Source organism: Kwoniella newhampshirensis, chromosome 12, assembly GCF_039105145.1.
Source record: "Kwoniella newhampshirensis strain CBS 13917 chromosome 12, whole genome shotgun sequence".
Classification (NCBI taxonomy): domain Eukaryota; kingdom Fungi; phylum Basidiomycota; class Tremellomycetes; order Tremellales; family Cryptococcaceae; genus Kwoniella; species Kwoniella newhampshirensis.
In genome coordinates, this window is record NC_089965.1 from 464,170 (window position 1) to 488,590 (window position 24,421).

A 24,421-nucleotide genomic window follows, 5' to 3' on the forward strand; every position below is an offset into this window, starting at 1 on the left:
TGAAAAGCAGGACGGAGGCGAGGAGTGGGATTTTGACAAGCCGTGTATCATAGCATCATATACCCTTATGAACATGTCATCTGTACCATCGACATAAGTTTACATGCCTCTTAATGTCACCATGTCATCAGCCATCATACTGTACTGTACAAGGCAGACTTGGCGCTACCCGTCTCGCTACCCCTTCGTTACGCCTTTCACTCCCCATTTTCTCTTCTTCGCGCCTTCTTGTCCTTGTCCCGAGGCATTACCCGCTTCTCGACGATAATCGACTACTCCCAACTCTGGTGGTATATCGCCGCGTTCGGTCGCTGTGAGCTTTATAAAGTCCAGCAAGGCGGATGTAACGCGGACTGGCTGTTTCTCTTCTATCTCTGGTGGGACTGACTGCTGCAGTCGCATGAAGAACAGTTGCAATTAGCGTATGGGACTTCTCGGCCTGCGAGAAACAAAAAGGCAGGAAGGATGGACGACTCACCTCGTCCTCTACTTTTGGACTCGTGGTCGTCACAGTCGTAGAAGTCGAGTAAGTATATTTCAGCGGTAACGACGGAACCCAATCTTCAGCGTAGAATGGTCTTTCCCCTTTCAGATCGAGACTCGTGATTGGTCGATCCAGATCTGGTTTACGATCTTCGAGCATAGACGATGGGTCGTCATGGAATAATGAGGCAAGAGATTCGGTTTTGGGTGAAGGTGGTGGGGAAGGGAAAGTGGGGAGGGTGGGTGCTGCGCGGGATATACAGAAGGTTGTGAGCAAGTGTCCCGTCTTTATAATCAGGTGGCGAGTGAGGGGCGGAAGGTCTCTCTGTGAGTTTTGCGATCTCACACTTGAACTCTTCGTCCTGACAGATCACATCCGAGCAAGCAGGCAATTTTGAAAAGCCCAAACAAGAGCTTCGTCTCCCCAGACACCGGACAATAAACCCAGACCCAGACCCAAAGCCAAACCCGACTCACCCTTGTCTCGTCTTCGTTTAGCCTCTTTACGCATCCTCCTTACGCCCCATCCACTCTCTTCCTGCGCAGCCACCAGATCTTGAGCATTGACTTCCCGTCGACCTGACAGATAGGCATAGTCTATCGAGTCTTCGAATACGTTGGTGATATCTGCGGTTCATTGGAACGATCAAACAGTGCATGCAGATCTTGATATCAGTACAAGACAACCGGGGGTTTATGGTCCGGTGCAAGGTGCGTGGAATAAGAGGGAGCAGGCATAGAACGAGGACAAATGACCCCAACTCACGTCTTTCCAGCAGTCTCTCGATCTCTGCCAAAGCACCCGCTTCGGCACCTCCGAAGCCGCGATTGAGCAATGTCTGAACAATAACTTGACGAAGGTAGGCAGAGGGCGTGGAAGGTGGGATGTGGATTGCGGAAGAAGCAGAAGGTAAGGAGGTGATCGTCGTATTTGATGTTGACATCGTGTTGGGCAGAGCGATGATGGATGCACTTGCGGCTGGACAGCTTGAGGGGATCAGACAGAACGATGATTGCGAAAGAGTCAGGATAAGAGTAATCATTGTCCGAGGAGTGTCATACTCAACTTGTATTTGGACTTCGCGCGGGGCAGCTTGCCCGAGTGGAGGGACATCAAGTACAAAGGGCTAATGAGCGAGGACTGGTCATTCAATTCTGTTGTCGTGAATTGATCATCTCAGTGGTGTTTACTATACCTCCCGAATAGCTCGAATGGGTTCAGAGGAGTGAGCACTGCAAAACTCAAAACGGTTGCAATGTCCAAGCAAGCCAACACCATCCTCCTGTTACATCCGCCGACTCTCGACCCGACCTCTTTCATTTCCCGTGCGTTCATATTACTGTATCTCCTCTCGACCCATGTCATGAACTAGATCTGACTGGTCACGAATCTAGGTCTAACCAATATCACACCCCAGGAGATCTCCGAAAGCGAAAGCACGGATTGGCTCATTGAGAACAAGTATTACACTGCTCAAGTGGAGATACAGACGATACCTATCGGTCGGACCGGACTGGACACTGAACTGCTCAGTACATGGAGCGAGGTGGACGTGGTTCTGTTCGTCTTTGAGGGCAAAGTGAGATGAAAACCTACTTTGAACTCTTTGTCAGAAGAACGGTATCAGCTGACATGGTATTGGTCTACTTGTATAGCCACCAAAAACATTACCGCCAACATTGATCAAGTTGCTAGCGGATCCACGAGATATAGCACTAGCAATTCAGGCTGTTCCATCCTCGTCTCGATCGAGCATCCCCAAATCAGGTCCTGCGCTTGCTATCGAAGAGGATGACGACGACCATGACGGTCAGCAGGAGGGAAGTGCAGGAGAGAGTGAAGAAACTCTGACAGAGCTATTCGAAGAGATAGGAATGGAATTTGTGGATGAACTTAATCCCATGACAGAAGAAGATGACGAGAGGCGTGAGTTGCAAATCAGGACCATGACGAGCATATCCTACCAGACCCCAAGTAAGGACGACCTTCAGCTGACATACCTCAATGGTGGTCCTGTCTCTAGCACTCGCTCCTCTTGAGATCATACGACAAACATTACATACTCACATGTGGCCCTCAATGTCTCGGAAGCCCCTCCACTCGTCTTCCCAACTTCCTGCCTCGCCCTCATCATCCTCATCATCATTGAGATCAGCACTTGATTCTCCCCCACACGCTTCTTTCCCAATTACGTTCGATGCACCTCTCGGCCAGACTGCTGTTCCCGACGAGACATTTCTGCAACAGGCTGGATCACCTTCCATGACAAAGTTTCCGGGATTGGACGAATTACGAGCCGAGATCTATAAATCCCAATTCGAAGACATAGATCGATTGGACGCATTGATCGGCGATCAGGACGACGACGAGGCGGCCGGAGTGGGACCGGGAGAGGAGGAATACGCGAGATTGGAAGATTGGTTGGAAAGTGATGATGAGGAATTTGATCCCCATTCTGTGCCTCCCGAGACCGGACAACAGGAGGGAGGCGATTGGTTAGAAGTGGATGATAGGAAGTTCGAACCTACTCCGCCTGAAGCATATAATGCTCGATTAGCCCGTACAGGCGAATTTGACGAGGATCAGGGATCGATCGATGGGGAAGACGAAAAACAACGACTACAACTACAGCAACAACCTACGTTAGAAAATCAAGAAAAGGGAAATGGCGAAGAAGGGTTCGAGGATGATTTCACCGATTTCCATTCCGTACTTCCTCCTCCACGCACACAAGCGCAAACTCACGCACTGGATCCTACACCCCTCTTACTCCATTTACAGAGCGTACGAGCCGAGTTGGCCAATGTCACTGATGAGGATGAGAGAAGGGTCAGGGCTGGGAGGGAGGTCAAGCTTATCCTGGAGAGTCTGGGAATGGGCGATCTAGGTGATGATCTGGACGGGGAGTTGGAATTCGAGGAAGGGTTTGGAGAATGATGTTGCATAGGTTTGGTTAAGATGCTAGGTTAGTCTTTGTACCACTGCAAAGAGGCAAAAGCAGTGAAGCTGCAAGACTATGGCGCTGTGACTGCGTGATGCTAGACATGTACTATATTTATCACAGACGAATCACAATGCATCCTGCAACAACTCATCATGGATTTCGGAAAAATGTGCATCGTTCATCACCCGATCAAGCTCCTTGTGTCATGTCCCTCACACCCTTCTCGCTATGAAGTCATTCATTCGTCAGCTTGTACCCCACACTACATTGTCAGATGGGTGACCTACCTGAAACTCAACATTCCACCCTCCTGCATCAGCTCAACGACCTCCTCTGCTTCTGCCACCTTCATCTTCCCCAAGACCTTGTTGACTTCATGCAGACTCTCCGTCTTCAACGCCGTTCTCAATTTCTCCGGGAAACTTTGGAAGATCTCCCACTTCCTCTGCAAGAACGCTTTGACCTGTTCGATATCCATCTCTTCCGTCCCTTCTCCCTCCAACCTCAAATCATCCGGAGGAGGACCATCAGGAAGATTAAAACCTATCGTCATCGAGGGGTCTTCTGCGACAAGCTGGATCTGCTCGCTTTCACCTGCCGCAGCTTCTTCAGCAATCATCTCGGCTGTTCGTAGCGAGATCCTTTGATACGTCTTGAGGAAATCCTCGTTGAACATTCCGACTGATTTAGGGTTACGTGCGATCATCCTGTGATATATTTCCAGGTGTCAGCGTGTATTTCAGGGTTTGTTGTTTGGTCATTCGTATCTAACGAAGGAAGAGCCTAAACTGACTTTTGGAAGAACAATCCGACTCCGTCCCTTCCTAGTTGACGACAGTAGTTGACCAACAAACTCTGATGCACACATCTCTTCGCCAATTCCTTGTCTCCTCTTCGCTCAGCATCAAACGCCTCCGCAAGCAGCGAATCGTGCGTTGCCTCTGTCAAGACCGAAGAATCATGCTTGATGAACTCAAAGGACTTCTCGAAATCGCCAACCGCGATATTCGCGAATGCTCGCGCGGAGGGTGAAAGGGGTCCAAAGTCCTCGTCGTCGTCTGATTGGGCAGCAGCTGAGACTGTTTGGGCGGAAGACTGTGTAAAGCGACCATCACCTCCGATGTCAGACTTGATGCCCTATGATACGCAACAAAGGTCGTACTCACACTAGCACCTGGGTTCAACACCTCGATAGTCTCCACCTTCTCTGTCTTCTTCGGTTTTGGCTTGTCCTCCAAGGGCGAAGGCTTCGGCTTCGCGACGCTTGATACGTCCCAACCTTCCTTGATTCCTTCCGAAGTGATTTTCTTCGCCTGTTCTCTCTCTTCTTGCTCAATCTCCTTCTTCACCTCCTCGTCCCTCTTCTGCAGTTCGTCCAAATGCCATTTCAGTCTTTCCTCCAACGCTTTACCCAGACCCTCTACCTTCCCATCTGGGATCGCGCCGTCTGCCCAATCCGGTTGACCGCTCTTCTCGTCGACCTTCTTGCCTTCCCAGACCACGTACCCCGATCCAGGCTCGACTTTGGCACCTTGGACGATCCACGTCGATTCTCTGAAAACGTCTTGCAGGAGTTGGGAGATCATCATATCGTAGGTGGGTTGATTGGGTGCACACGTATCCGGTTTCTCATCACTGGGCGACTCCTTCACTCGTCTCTGAACTGCACGGAAGTGATCGACTCCCTTTTGCGTGACACCTGTGAGAATCGATTCGATACGTGGTCGGAGGACAGAGTTTAGCGAGATTTCAGAGTTGAGTTGAGCGATATGCCTCTTGCGAGCTTCACGCTTCTCATGAATATCACGCTGTTTCCATCTAGAGACGAGCTTGTAGTATGAGAAAGACTACCCACGGCTCTCCGATCATACTGACTCACCGGATCATACTCTTCTTGTCGACATTCGGGTGCTCCTCGATGTCCGAGTCGTCCGACAACTGAACCGAACGTTAGCGATTCCGCTCAATTGTGAGGGGGAGGTCCTGACAATGTACCTCGAGCTGGTCCCACTTGGAGTAGTTAAGAGGCATGTCGTACAGTACACGTTCTCGCTTGCTTGATTTTCACGATGAAGAGAAGCAGAAACGACGATTGCTATGTGAACAGTGTCACTGTAGCTGTGAGAACCCAAAGGCTTATTTAACTGGAAACCTCGAGAATCGTCCGCGTCCTCCGGTCATTCCACGCTCGGACCCTTTTAGGATCGCGGGGCCCCACTCCTCGTTGCATCCTCCACGTGGATGCAGCATGGATGAAGCCCTGAGAAGCAGAACCTGTGTACCAGTTGGGACTATGTTCGACGTCAGAGAGAGGGAGAGAGAGACAGATCTGACATTCCCGCCAAGAGTTCAAGCTGTCATCAAGTAAATACGATTCCCCTCATACGTTTGATCCCATCTCAAGATCAGCGCTGATCATCATGACGGGGGACGATAGCGTGCCCAGTGAGTGTACTCGTCTGTGCTTGGAGACCTCGGACTGACCTGACCGCTTTCTATTCGCAGTCAGAATTCTTCTGGTCACCGTATTCAACGTGCGTGCCTACCGTTCGGACACCCCTCAGATCAATCAATCGCTGATCACAACTTGGAATCCTCACAGTCTATCATTGAGGTCTTCATACTATGTCTGGCCGGATATGTGCTCTCAAGGGCGGGAGTGACCGATAAGGCTACTCAGAGGAAACTCAACGTCATCAATGTCTCGCTCTTCACTCCCGCTTTGCTGTTCTCCAAGGTGAGCTGGACCAAGGGCCAGGTGGCTGCAATGTCTAGCTCACCTCCTTCACAAACAGGTCGCATACTCTCTCACACCCTCCAAGCTCAAGGAGATGTGGATCATCCCATTAGGGTGAGTTTTACTCAGCTTTATCCGTGCATGTTGCAATCGCTAATGGGATTTGACATCAGGTTCGTCGTTGTGACCGGGCTATCGGCTGCAGTCGCCTGGGTCCTGTCTAGCCTGTTCAAGCTCAAGCGGTCGCAAACGTGAGCTAGCGGCAGATTTGTTGACAAGTGTTCTTCGAGCTGAGAAGCGATCTACCAGTGCATTCGCGATCTGTGCGGCTATGTTTCAGAACAGGTTGGATCAGTTATTGTTTGGCTGCCGCACTGGGACTGACGTTGATCTTACGTAGCAACTCTTTGCCTATCGCTTTGATTCAGGTGAGCAGCTCACTGCAGGTGTCTGGTCGCGCTCATGCTTCAGCTGACATGATCTTAGTCGCTGGTCATCGAGGTTCCTGGTCTGAAATGGGGTGCCGATGACTCCAAGGATCAGATGCTCGGACGAGCGCTCACGTACCTGGTCCTGTACTCGACATTGGGAATGATGGTGAGTTGCAACTGTCATGTGCATGCTGACAATCAGCTACGATGGTCATGGGGCGTCAAGTTGCTCTCCCGTGCAGATGACGAGGATGAGGAGCAGTCAGAAGCACCACCCGTGTCGCACCACATCGCTACAGCGCAGGATCGCCGTGTCATGTCTCCCGAGCCCCTTGATACAGTGCCGGAAGGCGGCGAGACGAACCCGTTCTTTTCTTCAGAAGAGAGGAGCAATACAAGACACACCACTAGCTCATTCGGTGTAGCTCCTACTACTATTAGAGACCCGTCCCCTTCTCCTACCCTGCCGTTCACCGCACCAGGCTCAGCACATTCCATGCAAGCACCACTTGCGCAGAGAAGAGGGACCGACTCGAGCTTCATGAGTCGCAGAGAGTCAGCTCTGAGCACCAGACGACAACCTACCCGGACCGAGAGCGGACGAGAGTTCTGGGGTCTACCGGAGCAGCCCAAGCGACGTGGTATATCTCTCATCGAGGAGGACAGCAGTGATGATGAAGAGGACGACGAGGAATGGGTACGCCATTCACTTGCGAAGAAGCGATGGATTTGCTAATGAAGTGACCAGGGCGATCTTACACCACCTTCGTTACGAAGACGAGGCCGGGAACCTCCTCAGACGCGACTCAAATCTATGATGCGGAAAGTGCAGAACAAAGCCACGGCCATAGGGAAGAGCGTCAACGCGTTCATGACTGTGCCAATGTACGCAGCGTTACTGTCCATCTTCATCGCCATGATCCCACCTTTACAGCGACAGATGGCGAGGGTCACTCCGTTAGAGCAGGCGATCAAGAGTGCGGGACAATGTTCCAGTGAGTTCACTGCCCTGTGTGTTCGCGGTGGTCTGTCCGAAACAGAAGCTGACAACACACTATTCAGTCCCCGTGACATTGGTCGTCTTGGGAGCATTCTTCTATGCCCCTCCACAAAACCCCCCTTTACCCCCGCAGCCGACACTCCAATCTGAATCCCCAATGTCAGGATCCAATCACACAGTGGGAGGATATTTCGAGCGCAAATTCCGCGCCTTAGCCGGACCTAGTGGATCTAGTGCTTATCCCAAAGAGAACAGAACGGTCTTCGTGGCTGTCGTTAGCAGGATGATCATCACACCTCTGTTGATGTTGCCGTTATTGGCAACGATCGCCAAGTATGATCTCTTCGAAGCAGCTGAGGACCCAGTCTTCATTTTGTCGGCGGTCTTACTCGTCTCATCGGTGAGTTCTGGGATGGGGCAACGTCATTTTGCTTATAGACCCTGACGACCACCACAGCCACCTGCCTTGACTCTGGCTCAAATCACACAAGCCGCATCTGGCGACGCGTTCGAGAGATTGATCTCCAAGACGATCAGTTGGTCATATGCTATTCTCACACCTCCGTATGTTGTTCGAGACGCCATTATGACTAATACAACGAGCTGACATCTTTCCGTACTCAGGTTGACACTGGTCTACGTGGTAATCGGCTTAGTCTTCGGAAGACTATAGCTTGGGAACTCAGCAGCTGTGTGTAATTTTCATAGGACTGAGAGAACCGGATTATTATTATGATTGTCATTGCTTGGTCATCAGTCATATACAAGAGTATGCAAACAAGTGTCTAATCATGGACTTGGTTGGAGGTCGGATTGCATACCACAGTATAAGAGTGTTCCATTAAAGGGAAAAGTCAAATGCGGTGTTGAGAGTTATCGTGTATCGGAACACGGTTCAATAGTAGTGGTACCTATGAACCGACCCGCTGGCGAGACGAGGGGAAAGATCTCGTGCCGATATGAAACGATGTTCTCCCTGTGCTGTCATGGCATCCCGTGGACAGACGTACATCCCCCGACCCCCGTACCTGCTGTTGAAAGCCTATGGATGTGTTCCAGAACTTGACTAGTACCCCGTTCTAATCGAAGAAAAGGAGTCATTAGGAATCATTTCCTATTTCCTAATCACGTCAATATCAGCCTCTCTTTCTGCGCGCGTGTCTTTTCTTTTCTTTTCCTGGCCTTTTTGCTTTATTTCTTCAGGGTAAAAGTTGTGAAAGTTGATTATTATTGATTTTCGTAACTTACTTGCTGCGTATAGCGGGATAGCCTTTTGTTTTAGGTGCAAACAAAGCGAGGACCCAAAAAAAGCCTATCATCGAGTCTCGATCCTTCTGGATGTCTGTATGCACATCCCATCTATCGTGTACCGACGACATCATCATCATCATCCTCATGTCATCCTGGGTGCTACAACGTACATCCACTCCTGACTTGCAATACACCTAACACGCATACACGCACACAACAAACAAGACCGGTCGTCGTTCCTAATCCGTCTCCTTCCGTTCACGCGTCAAAAGTCAAGTCCGATCCTCTTCGAGCCCCTTTTCCTCGACTTGGACAACTTGGACATCGGAAAGTAGGATTGCTTGAGTTTCGTTCCAAGGCGATCAGCGACCGGACAGAGAGCAAAGGTCACTTTAGCAAACCATCTTAACTGACGGTGAGTGGGTGCAACTGGGTCCCGAGCGCGAGAAGACGAAGACGAAGACGAAACGATTCCCTTTTCATTCCCCTCGTTCCTGATATAGAAATGGGTTGTTGGGAGAGAAAGAGAGCGAAGGAATATGATCGGTAAAAGATGGAGGTGGTGGTGGTGGCTGCAACGCGAAAGGGAAAGAGTAGACGGAATGGGCGTTTCATGTCTCCGCTGGGACTTCCTTTAGGATTCATGACGCGACCTTGATTACCTTGTGTGGGATGGTGAACTGACTTCAGAATCTCGTTTGCAACCAATCTCCTTCTCTTTTCGACCTTCACCGCTTTTGCCATTCTTCACAACTACCTCTCGATGTCGTGACGACATCTCTACACGTAGACGACATCTTTTTCATACAGCTTTCCACAGCACAACTCCACTCTTTAGTAACAGACAGCGAACAACAATAATCTCATACAACCACACCCGACCATCCTTTGTAGCCAACAGCCCCCCGCACTCCATTCATTCTTTCATCCCTTGAACTAGAGCAATACAACAGAGGATCATTAATCGAAACACGACACCATCCGCTGGTCGGTGTAACGCCTCGTATATCGAAACCACGACCTGATCCTGATCTGTTCCCTCACATCTCTTTCACAGTGTTGTCAACATCTTCCAAGTGTGCGACGACGTCGACTATTTCACATGTCTCTTTGATCTCCACGAGTCTGCCTCGTCATAACAGCGACAAACGAATCAAGACCTACGGGTCATCCATCTCTTTGTCGGCCATGCGGAACCGTAGCTCTCGATCCAGTCCCGCGACAATTCCATCGCTATCTCAGTCGCTTCCATTACTATGTCTGGTTATCCTCGTAGTCTTTGCACAATTGAGCTTGGCTGCGGAACATGGAACGGGATTGGAGAGAAACTCACATTCTCAGGTTAGGAGGAGATGGATCGAGGAAAAGGCGAGAACGGCGTTAGCCAAGAGACAATTTGATGGAATAGGCGTGGGAGCTGGGCTGGATTTGGGCTGTGAGTCTCACGACGAATCTCTGTTCGTGGTCGTGACTCCGCTGATCGCGTCATCCACCATGACTAAGTGCTGGGCGGTGTGACACTCACTATCGATCCTCTTGCGCTGCTTGAACCAGCGGCCAGTACCTCGACTTCATCGTCAGCTATCGTCAGCACCTCATCTGTGGTGTCGGCGACAGACTCTCCACTTCGCACACCTTCATCTTCGGTTGTCGAGTCGACATACATCTCTTCAACGTCAACGTTGCCATCTACCTCAACTCTTGCAGCTACATCCACGATCGAGTCAACGCCAACCTCTGTCCAAGCACTGACAACATCGAGCTCGACACCAGTTACATCAACTGTCGAAACCACATCTCGACCTTCCTTAAGTTCCGAGACTCCTTCATCTGCTGTACAAGTAAGCCCTGTCCCCGACACAGTGAGCAGTGACAATGCAATCTCAAGTAAGTCCAAGTTTAGCACTTCAAGTACAAGTTTCAGAAAATTTCAATTTCAGTCTTCTCAATTTTTGAACTTTTCAATCGTTTCGATTCCTCCTTTATTCAAGCCTTCCTCGGCATTACATTCTTCTCTTAACAAGGTAAAACGAGGTTGGAACGTGCCCGCATTGTTTGCGAGCGCCGCGTATATCCCTGAAGAACGAAGACGACCAAGACGGCAAGACGAAACTGAGCCTTTTCATGAAAAGAGACAACAGCCTAGCGCTCCTGGAGCGGTAGGAGGAGCTGGAGCTGGAGGTGGGGCAGGAACAGGTCCTGTGCCAACTCAAGTGCCTGCTGGATCAGGCGCGGGGGTTGCTGGCGAAGGAAAGGCTGGTGCAGGTGCTACATCAATAGAAGCTGCTGGAGGTGCGGTGACTTCGCCAGCTGCCGATCCAGCTGTTCCCTCAACAGTCCCTGGTGCCGAGGCTCCGGTATCGACTGCTTCGGTGATCCAACCTTCCCAAGGGATGACTTCATCCAGCGAGCCAGTCGCGGCAGCAACAACAGCGGCCTCAAATCCAGTCGCTTCAACTGGTTTTAGTCTGCCAGCTGCAATTTCAAAGGCACCAAGCAGTCCAGCTGAGCCGGCAATCCCTACGACTGAAATTGCATCTACTTCACCCCTTGGGGCTCCGAATTCGCCGAGCAGCTCAGCTGTACCGACTATATCCACCAGTGATGCCGTACCTAGCCGATTTACCACAACCAATACTGCATCTAGCTCGCTACCCACTACTCCCAGTGAGCCTAGCAGTCCCGTCGTATCGGACCTATCGATAAGCAACACTTCACCTCGTCCTGTGCCCATCAGTGATTCGAGTGTGACTTCCACAAATGCACCAGAGGGATCGCAGTCTCTTACGACTCCGCTGTTCGCATCCGCGCAGACAATGACTACACCTGCCAGTCATGCTGTACCTTCACCAAGCTCATATACTCCGACTGCATCGTCTATACTGGCAAGTATTTCACTATCATCGAGTGTGCCTGTCCCTTCTGCTTCCAATCCAGCCATGGATTCGTCCCTCCTTGGCCCGAGCTCGATCAGGCTGTCGACTTCGTTGTTCGGTGAACCGAGTGCATCAAGTGATCCAGCAATGATTTTTACGACTTTATCTGGTGTGTCATTCTCCACAACCGGTACGCCGTCCACAGCGTTATCCGGCCCAATCATTTTGCCATCATTGACTGTGGCTTCGAGCGCACCTGAAGATTCAGCTTCGCCTTCGTCGAGCTCCCCCAGTCAGTCACTCCCCACTCCTACCCCACTCAGCAGCTCCGATATGGCCTTGTCCAGCGCCAATCCTCCATCGTCGGTGACTTCAAGTGATCCCTCTAAGTCTTCAACCAGTTCAGCTAGCGGGTTCTCCACGTCAGGTCCGCCCAGTCGATCGTCCACGGCTTCGGATACGCCCAGTCAGTTCAGCCTGAGCACGACGAATTCCATAATGTCAACGTCAAACGTACTCAGCGTATCTATTTCTACCACCAGCGAGGTCAGCCCAGGTCTTTCTATATCAGCTTCTACCGAATCTTCGATTACGAGTCCCCTGAATTCTACTACGAGTGAGCTCCTCCAATCGTCTATCACAGATGTCTTCAGCAGTTCGGTGTCGAGTTCTCTGAGCATGGCAACTGAGCCATTGACCTCAACTGGCTTGTCGAGCGGACTTCCCTTGAATTCGCTTTCTCCTGATCTGCCATCACAAAGCACTACTGGGCCTAGTCTCAGTACAGATACAGCCGAGTCTAGCACCGTTACAACGAAGGCGACTTCTCCAATGCCTTTGTCGGGGACACCGGAATCCTCAGGCGTTTTCACGACCGCCTTTGCTTCGGTTTCTACTTCGTCCACCGTTGGTCCTTCCTTTGCATCTGAGTCTCAGAGTACGTCAGCGTCATATTCGTCTATTTCCACGAAGGGTCCCTCACCTGGCTACCCGACTAAAACCCCATGGGAATATACGAGCTGGGCAACCGTCACATCATTACCGGGTTCTTCTGCCAATATGTCGCAGTCGACAGAGGTCAACTCGAAGACATCCACTGGTCCGTCCTTTTCGGCGTCAACGGCATCTACAACACTGTCGCCCACGTTGTTGGCATCGTCTACGACGGACCCTACGCCGTCGTCTATAAACTCTAGCGGGTTTCACTTCTCAGGGCTTAGTGTTACCTCATCGGGATCCTCTTCCATCGACAGCGTTGCGACAACGATGGCGCCGAACACGACCTCACCTTCTACGATAGACGTCTCGGCCAGCCTTCCTCACACCTCACTGTCCTCGCTGTTGCAAAGTGCTACCAGCACGACAGATCTTTCGACTGGTAGCGGGGCAATACTATCGTCGAGCACACTAGTCTCATCGTTGCACAATCCTTCCTGGACTACTCTGGGTAATTTTACGCTAATTTCAATGACATCTGCAACATCGTCAGCCGGAGTGTCTTCAACAGTGTCCAGCAATTCTAGTCAACGACCGGAAACAACACCGATGTCCTCAGCAACCTTGCTTCCCTCGGCATCTTTAGCTCCACTGGACAGCAGCGCTGCGACAAAAGTGTCTGCTTCAACCTCGCTTGCAGTTTCGATGGGTCCTGAAACAGCTGGCCGAACAGGAACGAACTTTGGTGTTAACTCCTCCGTGTCTTGGACCCCTTCCGACACTGGGAGCCCCATCGCCACATCGTCCGACTACGTGGCAGCAGGCTTGTCCGCGACGTGGTTGTCAGCCAACACTGCTAATTCTAATCCGAGCGACACCAGCTGGTCGCCGCCTTTTACCTCGCCGGTCTCATCAATTGTCAGCTCAACCAGTCCTGCAACGACAGATTTGCCGACGACCAATGTGTCTAATGTCCAGAATGTCACTGTTATGGGGAGCACACCATTCTTAAACACGACCACAGGCGTTGCCCTTTCGATTGCGACGACTTATTCTTCTGTCGATGCCCTTGGCAGCTCGCCTGCTGTATCTGTCGTTTCAACATCGTCGTTCAATACTACCCAGTCATCAGTTGGCAGTCCATCTCCTGCTCCTGCGGACTTTCCTCAGACCACTTCTCAGTTGGAGTCCTCCGACCTGCCGCCAGTGTTTGCCGGCCTCACCACGAGTCCGCCGCCAGCTAGTACCACTTCCTCTATGCCTTCTGTTTCCTCTACCGTTTCGAATCTGACTTCATTCCTGCCTCCTGCTTTTACTATTCCTGTTACTTCAAGTTCTTTCTCCATGCCTCTCTCAACTTCTTCTACTTCATCATTTTCAATGCCTCCTCAATTTGGCGTAATTGGAACAAGCAACACTAACACTCAAGTTCCAACTGTAGCATCGGAAGCAGCCAGTATGACCGACGTCCCTCCGACCAGCACGATTGCACCTGTACAACCCGTAATGTCTCAGAGTGGTAGCGCTTCGGAAAGCCTGTCTCCAGATTGTGAGCTGTCCTCTGTATCTAGTCTGTCATTATTTACTGAGGCATAACCCATCAGCTGCGTCAAGTGCCAGTACCGCCGAGACCGTTGCGGCGAGTACCACTCCTCCAAATGACGTATACCCTTCGACCCCAGAGGCATCGTCAACGTCTGAGGTACTCCCAACTTCGGAAGCGTCGTCAACTCCTCTTCCTGAACCTTCCGCTACCAGCCAAGTTCCTCCCCCAGATGTGGGGAGTAGGGTCACGTCGTCCGTCGACTCGGCTACCGCGCCATCGACATCGGATTCGGTTGCGACATCACCTACTCCTGCTGGGACAAACAATCCGTCGACCAGTGCTCCCACCCCTTCCGAGGTCTTGTCGGCCGCGTCTGACGTCCCACCCTCTTCCATCAATCCGTCAGACGTAGGGTTCACCGATTCGAGCTCATCAACCTCTCCATCGGCATTCACTAGTGACGGCAATTCGTCTCAACCTACCGCCAGTGCTACCGTTATTGCCGATTCGCAAACATCTCAGACGGAGGCATCTTCATCGCCGTCGCCTTCGGCTATTCCTTCAGAGGCAGCTTCTTCTTCCGCGGTCCCCTCCTTAGATACACCGTCGCCATCATCATTCACGACCGAATCTTCTTCCAGTGTCTCAGCTTCGAACACCGAGGGTCAAACAGCTTCAGCCACGATCACGTCAGAAGCTGATTCCAGCGCCGCTAGCACTGCTGTTTTTAGCTCGACCGTCGACATCACTGCTGGACCCACAAACGTGACCGACTCGTCATCTGCCGTGGTCACACCTTCTGCCTACAACTCGGGGTCGGCCAGCATGCAGAACATGACATCGGTTACATCTGCACCTGCGGTGACTGGTTCACAGGTTGTAACTTTTTCAGCAACCTCGATTTCGAACGAATCCTCCACCGCCGACTGGGACACCGAGACCGCTAGCGCGACAAGTTCATCCTCTTCTACGGACGATGCATACACTCCCACGCAGACATGGCTCATCGTGGCGACAACGAGTAGCACGACCCCGGTTTCCGCCTCGGAGACTTCCTCAGACAGTTCCACTGCGACAGGAACTAGGACTGTTGCGAGCACCACTACGCCCTCGGTGGCTACCATTCCCAACAGCGTCCCAACTCTCATTGTTCCCGCCAATTCTGTAGCGAACAATGCCGATGCTGGTTCGGGTGGGGATGCTGACCCGATCAAGGATGACACCCTCATTGCGATCTTACTGGCGGTCGTGCAGTATCCATGGTGGTTTGTTGTAAGTATGACATCAGCCAGTCTCGTGTAGAGCTGACATATTGCATTAGGTTGAATCTTCCGACGCCACGAGTCAGCTATTCAATACGTTCCCTGCATTGATCGGCGGTGCTTTGAAGATTGACCGTAAGTGGTGATGCCTGCGAATGGCGAGGCTGGTGCTTATCATCTGTACAGCATCGGAGGTTCAAACATACGGCCTTCAAGTATATCAACCCGCTTCTTGGGATGGGGACGAGACTTCACTGCTCACTCAGTACCTCGCTTATATTCCGTCTCAATATTTTGACACGCTGAACGCGTACGTCAAGACCGCATCGTCGCCGCTCTACAATCAGACCGGTATCGAAGGTCAGCTGGCTGCACAGATCAACACGGCTTTCCCACTTGCAGCAGCCTCTGATAATGCGCCGACAACTACCTCCTCGACGGGTCGCCCGTCGTCTAGCACTAGAAAGAGGAACATCATCATTGGTGTCTGCGTTGGTGTCGGAGGCATCCTTTGGCTGGCTTTAATCTACTGGATCTACAAGAGGGTCAAGCAATCCAACGACAAGGCGGTACACAAGCGCTTGTCCGAGCACATGTCAATGTTTGGGGATCATCGAACCATGTCACAGGTGTACGGTGCCGGTGCTACGGGTGTGGGTGCTGTTGGCGGAAATTGGGAAGATGACCGCCGACATTCAGGTGCACCGTCCATTGCTGCAAGTGAGATCGACGATCGACCCAGTTCCTTCTATGCTTCGCCGCTTGAGAACGATCGAACGATGAGGGAACAACAACGCTATGAGCGAGCAAGTTATGGTGATGCATCGCACCGTTCGGGCGGCTCAGCAGGTGAATATGATCGCTCGCCATCGAACCACGGGCCATCAGTATTTGGTACCTCTTGGTTCCAGAATCCTTCCCATCCCAACCCGAACCCGTTTGCAAACCCAGCTGCACCGATCCGACCTCCTCAGCGAGCGTCTCAAAATCCGTTCGAGGACATCGTCACCCGCTCCTATCTTGGCACTAGCGGTCTCGGTCCCGGATCTCCTGCGGCTGCGAAGAGAAGAAGTGCGGTAGGAAAGCCAGTTTCGAAGGCTTTGATCTCTCAACCGACTCTGCAAGCAAACTCGCTGGAATTCAGGGAATACGGATCCATGAACTAGATGGGGAATGGGGGGTTGATTAGTGGATGACGGACGCTAAAGCATGGACAAAGATACGACAAGGAGTAGGAAAGGATTTAATTGTGTTGGTTGATATTAGATTTGGAGACAGGGACGATGCTCTCTCTCTCTTCCCCTCTACCCTGCCAAACATTCCGGACAGTAAGTTATTCATGAAGTTCTTAGGGCTAGTCTGGTATGGCTGAGCCATGGCACGCTGGCTTGGACCAGTTTCATTTTTCATTCATTTTTCGGTCTCAGCAACCTTTTTCTTATCATCTTCTTAATCTACACTTGATAGGTAGTAAGGCTCGGAATGCATCTTGTGTGTTCCTGCTGTCCAAACTGACTCACGTTATCGCCCGCGATCAATCCAAATGGCCAGGATGCGATATCGCTCTGGTTCCAGCAGATATCGATCCTGCACGAGTCATTGTTGATTCCGGTGGAACGGTGTCCAGAACGTAGGCACGAATGACGTCAAGGGAGGACCATCAACAAAAGTTGGAAACAAGTTTGATAAATCTCTCGTAAATAAAGGCCGTGGAGTGGGGGTTCATCAGTCAACTTGTTCAGAGCAGGCGGTCAGCATACGTATACCGCCTGCATACAGACAGACAGACAGGGGCCAAGTAGTGACGGCTGGTGACCATGCGGTATGCTCGACGTCATTGTTCGGTGTATGAACGATCGGGAACCGTCACATGATAGGGTTGAAGGAGCTGACGGCTGTCTTCCGCTCTGATCAGAGTATAAAGTCGTGCAAGAAGAGTTGCAGCAAGACGGCTCTTTCATCTCAAAAAGCTATACAACACCATCTACTAACACAAGCAATATGGAGAAGATTCAATCTGTTGTCGACTCTGTGACTGGCGGTGCATCCGCCATGGCTGCTGTGAGTACCAAATCCTGCACGTCGTCCTTTCGTCGTCGATTACCCCTTATCCTCACGACTACAACTCTCGCGACCCACTTCCCCTCCATCCGCTCGACTATATATCACTGACTGACAATCTGCACCTGTCTCAGCCCGGAGGAGAGAAAGCCGAATCAGGCTCTTTCGCCAAACCCGGCGATTTCCCCATCGAGTCCCAAGTCGACCGGGCCGTCGGTATCCAGGACGACATGACCAAGAAACCCGACGCGGCCACCGTCCAGGAAGGCGAGGATGGGTTCTCGCATTACAAGGCTGCGAAGAAGCTGTTGGGGAAGAAGACGATCGTCACGGGTGGTGATTCGGGTATCGGAAGAGCTGCAGCTGTCATGTTCGCCATGGAGGGTGCCGATGTGAGTGTGGTTTATCTTGGAGGGACCTGCTTCCAGCTTCCAGCTTCCGGAGACTATCTCTTATGTGATGTGTGGAAGGTCGTTTTCTGGACTCTATATGCTTCTATCCTGGCTTGAACGTTCATCACTGACAATATCACTTAATATGCCAGGTCGCCCTCGTCTACCTCCCCGAAGAACAGGTCGACGCCGAAAAGTCCAAGGAGCTCATCGTCGCTGCTGGCGGTCAATGCCTCCTCTTCCCCCAAGACATCCGGGACGAGGCAGGCTGCAAGCGCGTCATCGACAGCGTCGTCCAGGCCTGGGGCAAGATCGACGTCTTGGTCAACAACGCCAGTGTCATGGTGAGTTTCATGTTATGTCATGATGCGAACACGCGGTCTTCTTGTTCCACTGGCTGCCCGTTCTGACATTCGACTCCTTGCGTAGTACTCTATCCCTGACATCACGGACATCACCACCGAGCAATTCGACAGGACTATCAAGACCAACATCTATGGTACTTTGTGAGTGTGCTGCATCTCGCAGCCCCTCAGCTATTCCATGTCAATATGCTAATCTTGGCGTTGTACAGCTTCATGACCCGAGCCGCTGTCCCTCACATCCCCAAGGGCGGATCTATCATCGTCACTGCCTCTCAGGGTGAGCCAAACCAACCTCGTCGTTGACCACTTGCACCAAAAAGCATACTCTGATACATGTGCATAGTCGCCTACGCCGGTCCTCCCATGCTTGTTGATTACAGTATGACCAAGGGTGCCCAAGTCGCCATGGTCCGATGTCTCTCCAACCAGCTTCTCTCCAAGGGCATCAGGTGAGTCCACGCCTTTCTCCACAACACAGCTTCACGCTCGGGTCTTCGAACACAGCTTGCTGAACCGTTCTGTTTTCACAGGGTCAACGCCGTCGCTCCCGGACCTGTCTGGACACCGCTTCAACCTGCTGCCATGGACGAGTCCCAGATGAAAGAGTGGCACAACTCCCCCGCTCCCATTGGTCGTATCGGTCAACCGAGCGAGCTGGGACCTGCTTACGTCTTCTTGGCAAGCCAGGATGCGAGTTTCATCAGTGGTCAGACGATCCACGTCAACGGAGGTGCTATCGTCGCTGGATAAGTGGTTTCTGATAAAGACACGGTGGTAATGATGTGGCTTTTTAGTAGCCTTGGCATGTATCGGAATTGCACTGTACGAGATTTCGTGTGCAGTGGGATGGGTGACCGCGCAGGAGACTTTTGCTGCGAAGAATAAGGTGTCTGCTTGCAATATTTGAAATGGGTATGACGGTTGACTGTGCCATGGGTGTCGAGTCTAGGTGTCAGAGCTTCAACAGTGTCTTCGACACAGCCAAGTCCAAAATGCTGCTCACTCAATGTGATCGCTTCCTAACCGGAGAGTTCACTACCCTATGCAGAACGATTCACCGGACGGCGCTGCCAACCATAGCCGTGTATCATCAATATCATGCATAAACTTCTTGTCGTGGGACACTAATCAAGCTCATATATCATCTTCGCATTCCCACCCATCACTCCAGTCACTTCGTCCACGCCCTCCCCGAGATCTGTGACACACTTTCTCAGGATCGTGTACCATTCTCCGTTGGCTATGGGCTGTTCGAGCGTGCCAGGGATCGGGGTGACTTTCTCGAGATCTGGGAGGGGCAGAGCGGGCGTCGAACCGAAGACGATACGGTGGGTCCCGAAGGATTCGATGGCGGGAGAGACTGTGGTAGTACATGGTCAGGACGATGCGTCAAAGCGTGTGTCCGGCTACTAGCAGCTCGCACGGGAAATTGCTGGGCTGTCGACGAGATAGGAATCGCGACTCACTGTACATCCTTAAAACCCTGTCGAGCTCTTCACGATCATTCCACCAAGTTCCATGTTCTTTCGCTTGGACGACGTCCACGACTGGAGGAAGCGCCTTGAGGAAGACGTTGGAGTGCAGAGAGAGTTGGGACAGTCGGGCAACATGATGCTCGTATCCTTCCGCGTTGATGAGAGGGGATGATGGCAGTGTGAGAGGCGGAGGGAGTATTCCGGCTGCGAGCGAGGTGAATGGGTAAGATTGTCAGTCCCTTTCAAGGAGAAAAGTGGCGGTGATCCAGTTGACGCCAGCGACTCGACGGGATTGCTCGATGGTTTGAGATGTGTCCAAGCGAGTCCTGAACAGACACCACAGTGCCCTGACTCACAGATCACAATCTTCCCTCGTTTGATCTCCTCTCCCTCGGCAATCGGCTTCGCCCAACACCCATCGATCGCGTCCACCGCCTCGTCCAACAGATCCCACTCTTTATCCGTCAAGGGGAAGGTACAGGGTATGATGATGTCGACCGCGCCTTTGGCGATGTTGGTCACGGATGGTGGGGATGCGAGTGTCAGATTGAGGATGGTCGGGTGGATCGTGAATGGTTTGACCCCGCTGTGATATCAGATGCGAGATCAGCTGGAGATTCGATCAGGCCAAATGAGCGCAGGATGATAGTAGTATGTGACCAGCTTGTATCTCTACGAGTAAAGTCATAGATAGGATAGGGAGAGGAGTCATCTGCTTCACTGAGATCGCTCTGTCGCTCGCTTCAAGACTTTAAGAATGGATGTCAAGGTAAACCTCCGCCTGCCAATGACTCTCTTCCTCTCACTGAACATCTCCGACCGATGAGTCCAAAGCATTCGTCCCGCTCTTCACTCACAGTACCGCTTCCGCCGGTTGAGCACTGACGTCCATCTTGACCTGCACCGCAGATCTCACCGGCGGACGAGGATATCCTTCTGGGAGATTCGTGAAGATGGGATCTGGGGTGGGTTCGACGGACGTGACGAAGGAATGTGAGTCGATGATGAAGGAGGGATGAACGGATGCAGGTGATGGAGGGAGGGGTGCTGAGCCTGTAACGAACAAAGCGAGACCCATTGTCAGACAGTTGGAGAAGATGAAGAAGTCTAGGGCCCAAAAGCGTGTCGGTCGTGTGATACCCAATTATCACCGATACATTGGTGGAAAAGGAGGAATACAGGATGTGGGCTGATTGAAGAGAGACAGTGCGCGACAGGCGAAATGGTCTCTTTGACTAGACATACCAGGTACGAGTGGACCTTGAGCCGCGAACAGACTCTTGGGCAAAGGCGGAGGACGACGAGGTGGCATAATGTTCAGTGTGATGATGTTTGGGTTGCGACGTTCGTGTATATCGTCTAAAGTGTTGGTTATAAAGATGTTGATGTGAATGAGGACGAGGTTTGTGAAAAGTCAAAGTCAGTGGATGATTACGATTGATTTACGACACTTTTGTATTGGTATTTTACCCTGAACACGAGATTTCCTTGATTCAACCTGAAACACATGATATCATGATCTCACACACACACACACACCTGCTACTCGTCATCAACATTATATACAACTATATCCCCCCTCGGCCTCACATCTAAGGACTGAAGGTAATCCAGCCAACGGGCTGCGGCTGAGCAGGGTGAATCTCTATGATGGGCGGTGGTACTCCTTTCCCGCCTTCTCCAATGAGATCCTCCAGGTTCGAACTGGTGGGCGGACTGCTCAAAGGCCATGAGCCAGCTCGACTATCTTCCGTATCCTCCGAATTGAAACTCGTCCAAGAAGCATTCGACATCTTCCTGTTTGCTTTACCTGCAGGTGGGGCTGGCGGTTTTCTTCTCCTCGGTGGCGGTGTCGAATTCGCTGATCTGGGTTGCTCGGCACCAGAGTAATTTGATGCCGAGGAAGAAGGACGCCCAGGGGTGGTGAGGGAGGACGAAACATCATTGAGAGAGCTTTGTCGTACGGGATCACGGGATGTATAGATGGATGTCCCCAGATTATGCTTTGTCGGTAATGCCGCGGCCACAGAATCGAGTGAAAGCGTGGACGCGGCAGAATCCTGGCGAAGATTGTGATTATCGCGAAGATTCTCGGCACTATGAATAGCATATCAGCTGACAAGCTTTTGGAACAGCAAGTCAATCAGAGCTCACCTGTGACTTCTCTCCAGCTTCCGCGGCTCTTCCAGACACCGTTGGACCAGTCTTTCAGTAGTCGGATCGACGTCCTTGATGTGGCTGTTGGAGATCAACGATCGGAGAACCAGCTTGATCTGCGGACGTTTGTATGGATCCGCTCGAAGTTGAGTATGGTTGAGAAGAGGATACAGCACTCGTAAATACGTATGTCGCAGCTATACGTAGAACTTCATCAGGTCGTCGTCGATATGACCTTGCTGGCACTTTTGCTCACCGCTGAGAACTCTTCGGGTAGGTCAACCAATTCTCGTATGAACACGTCGAGCAAAACTCTCAGGTCGTTGGTGAAGAAGTACTCCTGAGTTCCAGGGGTGGTGAAAAGCAGGTATAGTATCTTGAGAATGAGCAATTGCATGCACAGATCGTCCGGCGAGTTCTCTGTCATGTCCGCTTTTGTCAGCTCACATACCACTGTCTAGTTATAAGTGTCAACTGACCAGCTCGATTCAACATGAAAATCATGTTTTCGCCAAACGTCTTGCTGCTACCTAGCCTCCTCATGAGTACTACTAGTACTCTGTTGTTCCGTTTCGCATCCTCGGACTGATCCTGGTTGTAGCCCGCCATCGTTCCGGATCTTGCGCGATGATGATTGCGAACAAGACATGCGGGTGCAAGCAGTCTTGATTTCAGCGATGGCTTTTCGGTCTCGCTAGGGGTATTGGAGATATCCTCGGGCTCTTCAAACACTCGCACATGGCTCGTTGGAGCTGACGCTGCCAGCAGACCTCCTTCTTCAGCTTGAGCCTGGGGTCGACGAGACTTCGAAGGGAGTGTTGCCACCATGAACTGCTCGTTCAGCGCGACGATGAGTTTGATGACAGCATAGTTCAGCCTCTCATCTTGCTGATCCCGCGTAGTCTCGACCAAATCAAACAAGTGATCGATGAACGTGTCGTCGAATTGGAAGAGTTCGTCTGGGGTGAGCTTCTGGATCCGACAGACTTCATACATAAGGTTGGTGGCCGGCAGTCGGAGACGAGTCTCGATTGGTGGTAAGCCCAATACAAAGGTCTGAGGGGTGAGAAGCACGAGCATCAGCTCTTGTTTCGGACCTAACGTCGGAACGGCATAGCCTCAAAATACGCACCTCTTCGTAGTCCAGTCCCACGACCTCGCCCAGGGTCGGCAGTAGTTTTCTCCACTTTCTATGCGACTTGAACAAACTCGGATGTCTGTGACCATAATACAAAATGAGATGATATAGAATGAAGAGGTCATGAGGATTTGTGTTCTACATCAGAGGATAGGTGTTGTCAGCTGATTGCACTGATCAGAATCATAACTCAAGACTTTTGACCCACCTCTTGAGCGTCGGTCATCATGATCCCGACCATCCTTTCGTAGTAATAGGTAAACAATTCCGAATCGAGTATCATTGCGATGGCGTGATACATCTCGCTAGGGCTGGGTAGGTAAGTGTCTGAAACAGGACAAGGAGTCAGCCAAACGATCCGTTATTTCTGAAAATGCACAAAGGGCTCACCATGATATGCTGCGCAGAAGGTCACGAACATCCGTAATGTGTTGTCCAGCTGAGTGAGGCTCGGTGCTTCTGGAACAGTAACAATCAATTCGATCTCTAAAGAGCGTATTTCGTGTCAGCGCATTTCTCATAATATTTTATGGAGCGACGCGAAGAGGACTCGTCCATGACTACTTGTGAGAGACGGAGGGACTGTGCGATTCTCCGCAGCAGGCAAGAAAGTGCGAGAGGTGCGTGCTCTATCAGGGGAGGTCCAACCGATCGATACTCACCATGCCAGAACTGATCCGCATTATGCACTCTGACATGAACATCCATACTCCCTCCTTCCAAGGGCTCATCCCTCGTTCTCGCAACCGTCGACGATGATGGTTCATCGTAAGCTCCATGCTCAGCGATTGTCCCGCTCTTGGATCGATGGTGGTGAGGGCGATGATGGTGATGTCGATGAACGCTTCGGATGGATCCTTCGCGGTGAGGCATCGTGTCGGTCACTATCCGATCTGACGGTCCGAGTCGAGGAGCGCTTCGATGAAGGATTGAGAGTCGGCAGACCTAATTTGCGAAGAGATGGAAAGGATCTTGACGAAATGGTCTGCCGACGACGGTTGACTATGATGATTTGAACGCAAGAATCCTGTAATGCCTCTACACCTTGGTCCTTCCGATATGGTATGCTTGGAGAGTGGGAGTGAGGTGGTGACTGGAAGCAAGAGGCAGACACTGGATACAAGCTCCCTCGACGGTGACAGAACGGATGATCAGTGAGATGTGTGATTGTCATAACGAGTCTTTATCCCTTAACTTATACGGACCGGGAGAACCCCCCTTCCCTGTCAGTGGTTTATATACTCCGCCCATTTGTTATTTCCGGTGAATCACCTCCACTCCGTGCATCGCGATATTTTGCTCCTCGAAAGGTATCATCCACATCGATGCATCATCAGTACAACACCTCTTCATCGTCGGAGCATAG

The 24,421-nt window shown here is 51.5% G+C and overlaps 8 protein-coding genes across 8 annotated transcripts; 4 read left to right on the top strand and 4 right to left on the bottom strand.

Annotated features, from left to right (window-relative positions):
• Nucleotides 1-177: 177 nt before the first annotated feature.
• IAR55_005750 (uncharacterized protein) lies at nt 178-1,427 on the bottom strand (the record flags this gene model as incomplete). The annotated part of the gene is made up of 4 exons (XM_066948840.1): nt 178-390; nt 479-729; nt 961-1,110; nt 1,250-1,427. The coding sequence occupies 4 exons, from the start codon at nt 1,425-1,427 to the stop codon at nt 178-180; spliced, it is 792 nt and encodes a 263-aa protein (XP_066800613.1).
• Nucleotides 1,428-1,739: 312 nt separating this feature from the next.
• On the top strand, nt 1,740-3,421 carry IAR55_005751 (uncharacterized protein; the record flags this gene model as incomplete). The annotated part of the gene is made up of 4 exons (XM_066948841.1): nt 1,740-1,809; nt 1,879-2,063; nt 2,140-2,410; nt 2,508-3,421. 4 exons carry the CDS (start codon nt 1,740-1,742, stop codon nt 3,419-3,421), a joined length of 1,440 nt encoding a protein of 479 aa, XP_066800614.1.
• Nucleotides 3,422-3,617: 196 nt separating this feature from the next.
• On the bottom strand, nt 3,618-5,459 carry IAR55_005752 (uncharacterized protein; the record flags this gene model as incomplete). The annotated part of the gene is made up of 6 exons (XM_066948842.1): nt 3,618-3,654; nt 3,716-4,135; nt 4,222-4,523; nt 4,595-5,246; nt 5,308-5,366; nt 5,424-5,459. The coding sequence occupies 6 exons, from the start codon at nt 5,457-5,459 to the stop codon at nt 3,618-3,620; spliced, it is 1,506 nt and encodes a 501-aa protein (XP_066800615.1).
• Nucleotides 5,460-5,848: 389 nt separating this feature from the next.
• On the top strand, nt 5,849-8,269 carry IAR55_005753 (uncharacterized protein; the record flags this gene model as incomplete). The annotated part of the gene is made up of 13 exons (XM_066948843.1): nt 5,849-5,873; nt 5,934-5,962; nt 6,031-6,165; nt 6,224-6,279; nt 6,339-6,416; nt 6,475-6,510; nt 6,566-6,593; nt 6,652-6,762; nt 6,823-7,293; nt 7,345-7,591; nt 7,659-7,996; nt 8,054-8,160; nt 8,221-8,269. 13 exons carry the CDS (start codon nt 5,849-5,851, stop codon nt 8,267-8,269), a joined length of 1,710 nt encoding a protein of 569 aa, XP_066800616.1.
• A 1,766-nt stretch (nt 8,270-10,035) lies between these two features.
• Nucleotides 10,036-16,633, top strand: IAR55_005754 (uncharacterized protein; the record flags this gene model as incomplete). The annotated part of the gene is made up of 5 exons (XM_066948844.1): nt 10,036-10,282; nt 10,351-14,208; nt 14,264-15,477; nt 15,527-15,602; nt 15,654-16,633. 5 exons carry the CDS (start codon nt 10,036-10,038, stop codon nt 16,631-16,633), a joined length of 6,375 nt encoding a protein of 2,124 aa, XP_066800617.1.
• An 835-nt stretch (nt 16,634-17,468) lies between these two features.
• Nucleotides 17,469-19,035, top strand: IAR55_005755 (uncharacterized protein; the record flags this gene model as incomplete). Its single annotated transcript, XM_066948845.1, has 7 exons — nt 17,469-17,528; nt 17,663-17,920; nt 18,073-18,264; nt 18,350-18,426; nt 18,495-18,562; nt 18,629-18,734; nt 18,816-19,035. 7 exons carry the CDS (start codon nt 17,469-17,471, stop codon nt 19,033-19,035), a joined length of 981 nt encoding a protein of 326 aa, XP_066800618.1.
• A 374-nt stretch (nt 19,036-19,409) lies between these two features.
• On the bottom strand, nt 19,410-21,072 carry IAR55_005756 (uncharacterized protein; the record flags this gene model as incomplete). The annotated part of the gene is made up of 5 exons (XM_066948846.1): nt 19,410-19,645; nt 19,752-19,964; nt 20,117-20,346; nt 20,618-20,813; nt 21,006-21,072. 5 exons carry the CDS (start codon nt 21,070-21,072, stop codon nt 19,410-19,412), a joined length of 942 nt encoding a protein of 313 aa, XP_066800619.1.
• A 280-nt stretch (nt 21,073-21,352) lies between these two features.
• On the bottom strand, nt 21,353-23,928 carry IAR55_005757 (uncharacterized protein; the record flags this gene model as incomplete). The annotated part of the gene is made up of 8 exons (XM_066948847.1): nt 21,353-21,857; nt 21,915-22,114; nt 22,174-22,337; nt 22,397-22,973; nt 23,050-23,193; nt 23,264-23,382; nt 23,446-23,541; nt 23,718-23,928. The coding sequence occupies 8 exons, from the start codon at nt 23,926-23,928 to the stop codon at nt 21,353-21,355; spliced, it is 2,016 nt and encodes a 671-aa protein (XP_066800620.1).
• Nucleotides 23,929-24,421: the final 493 nt, after the last annotated feature.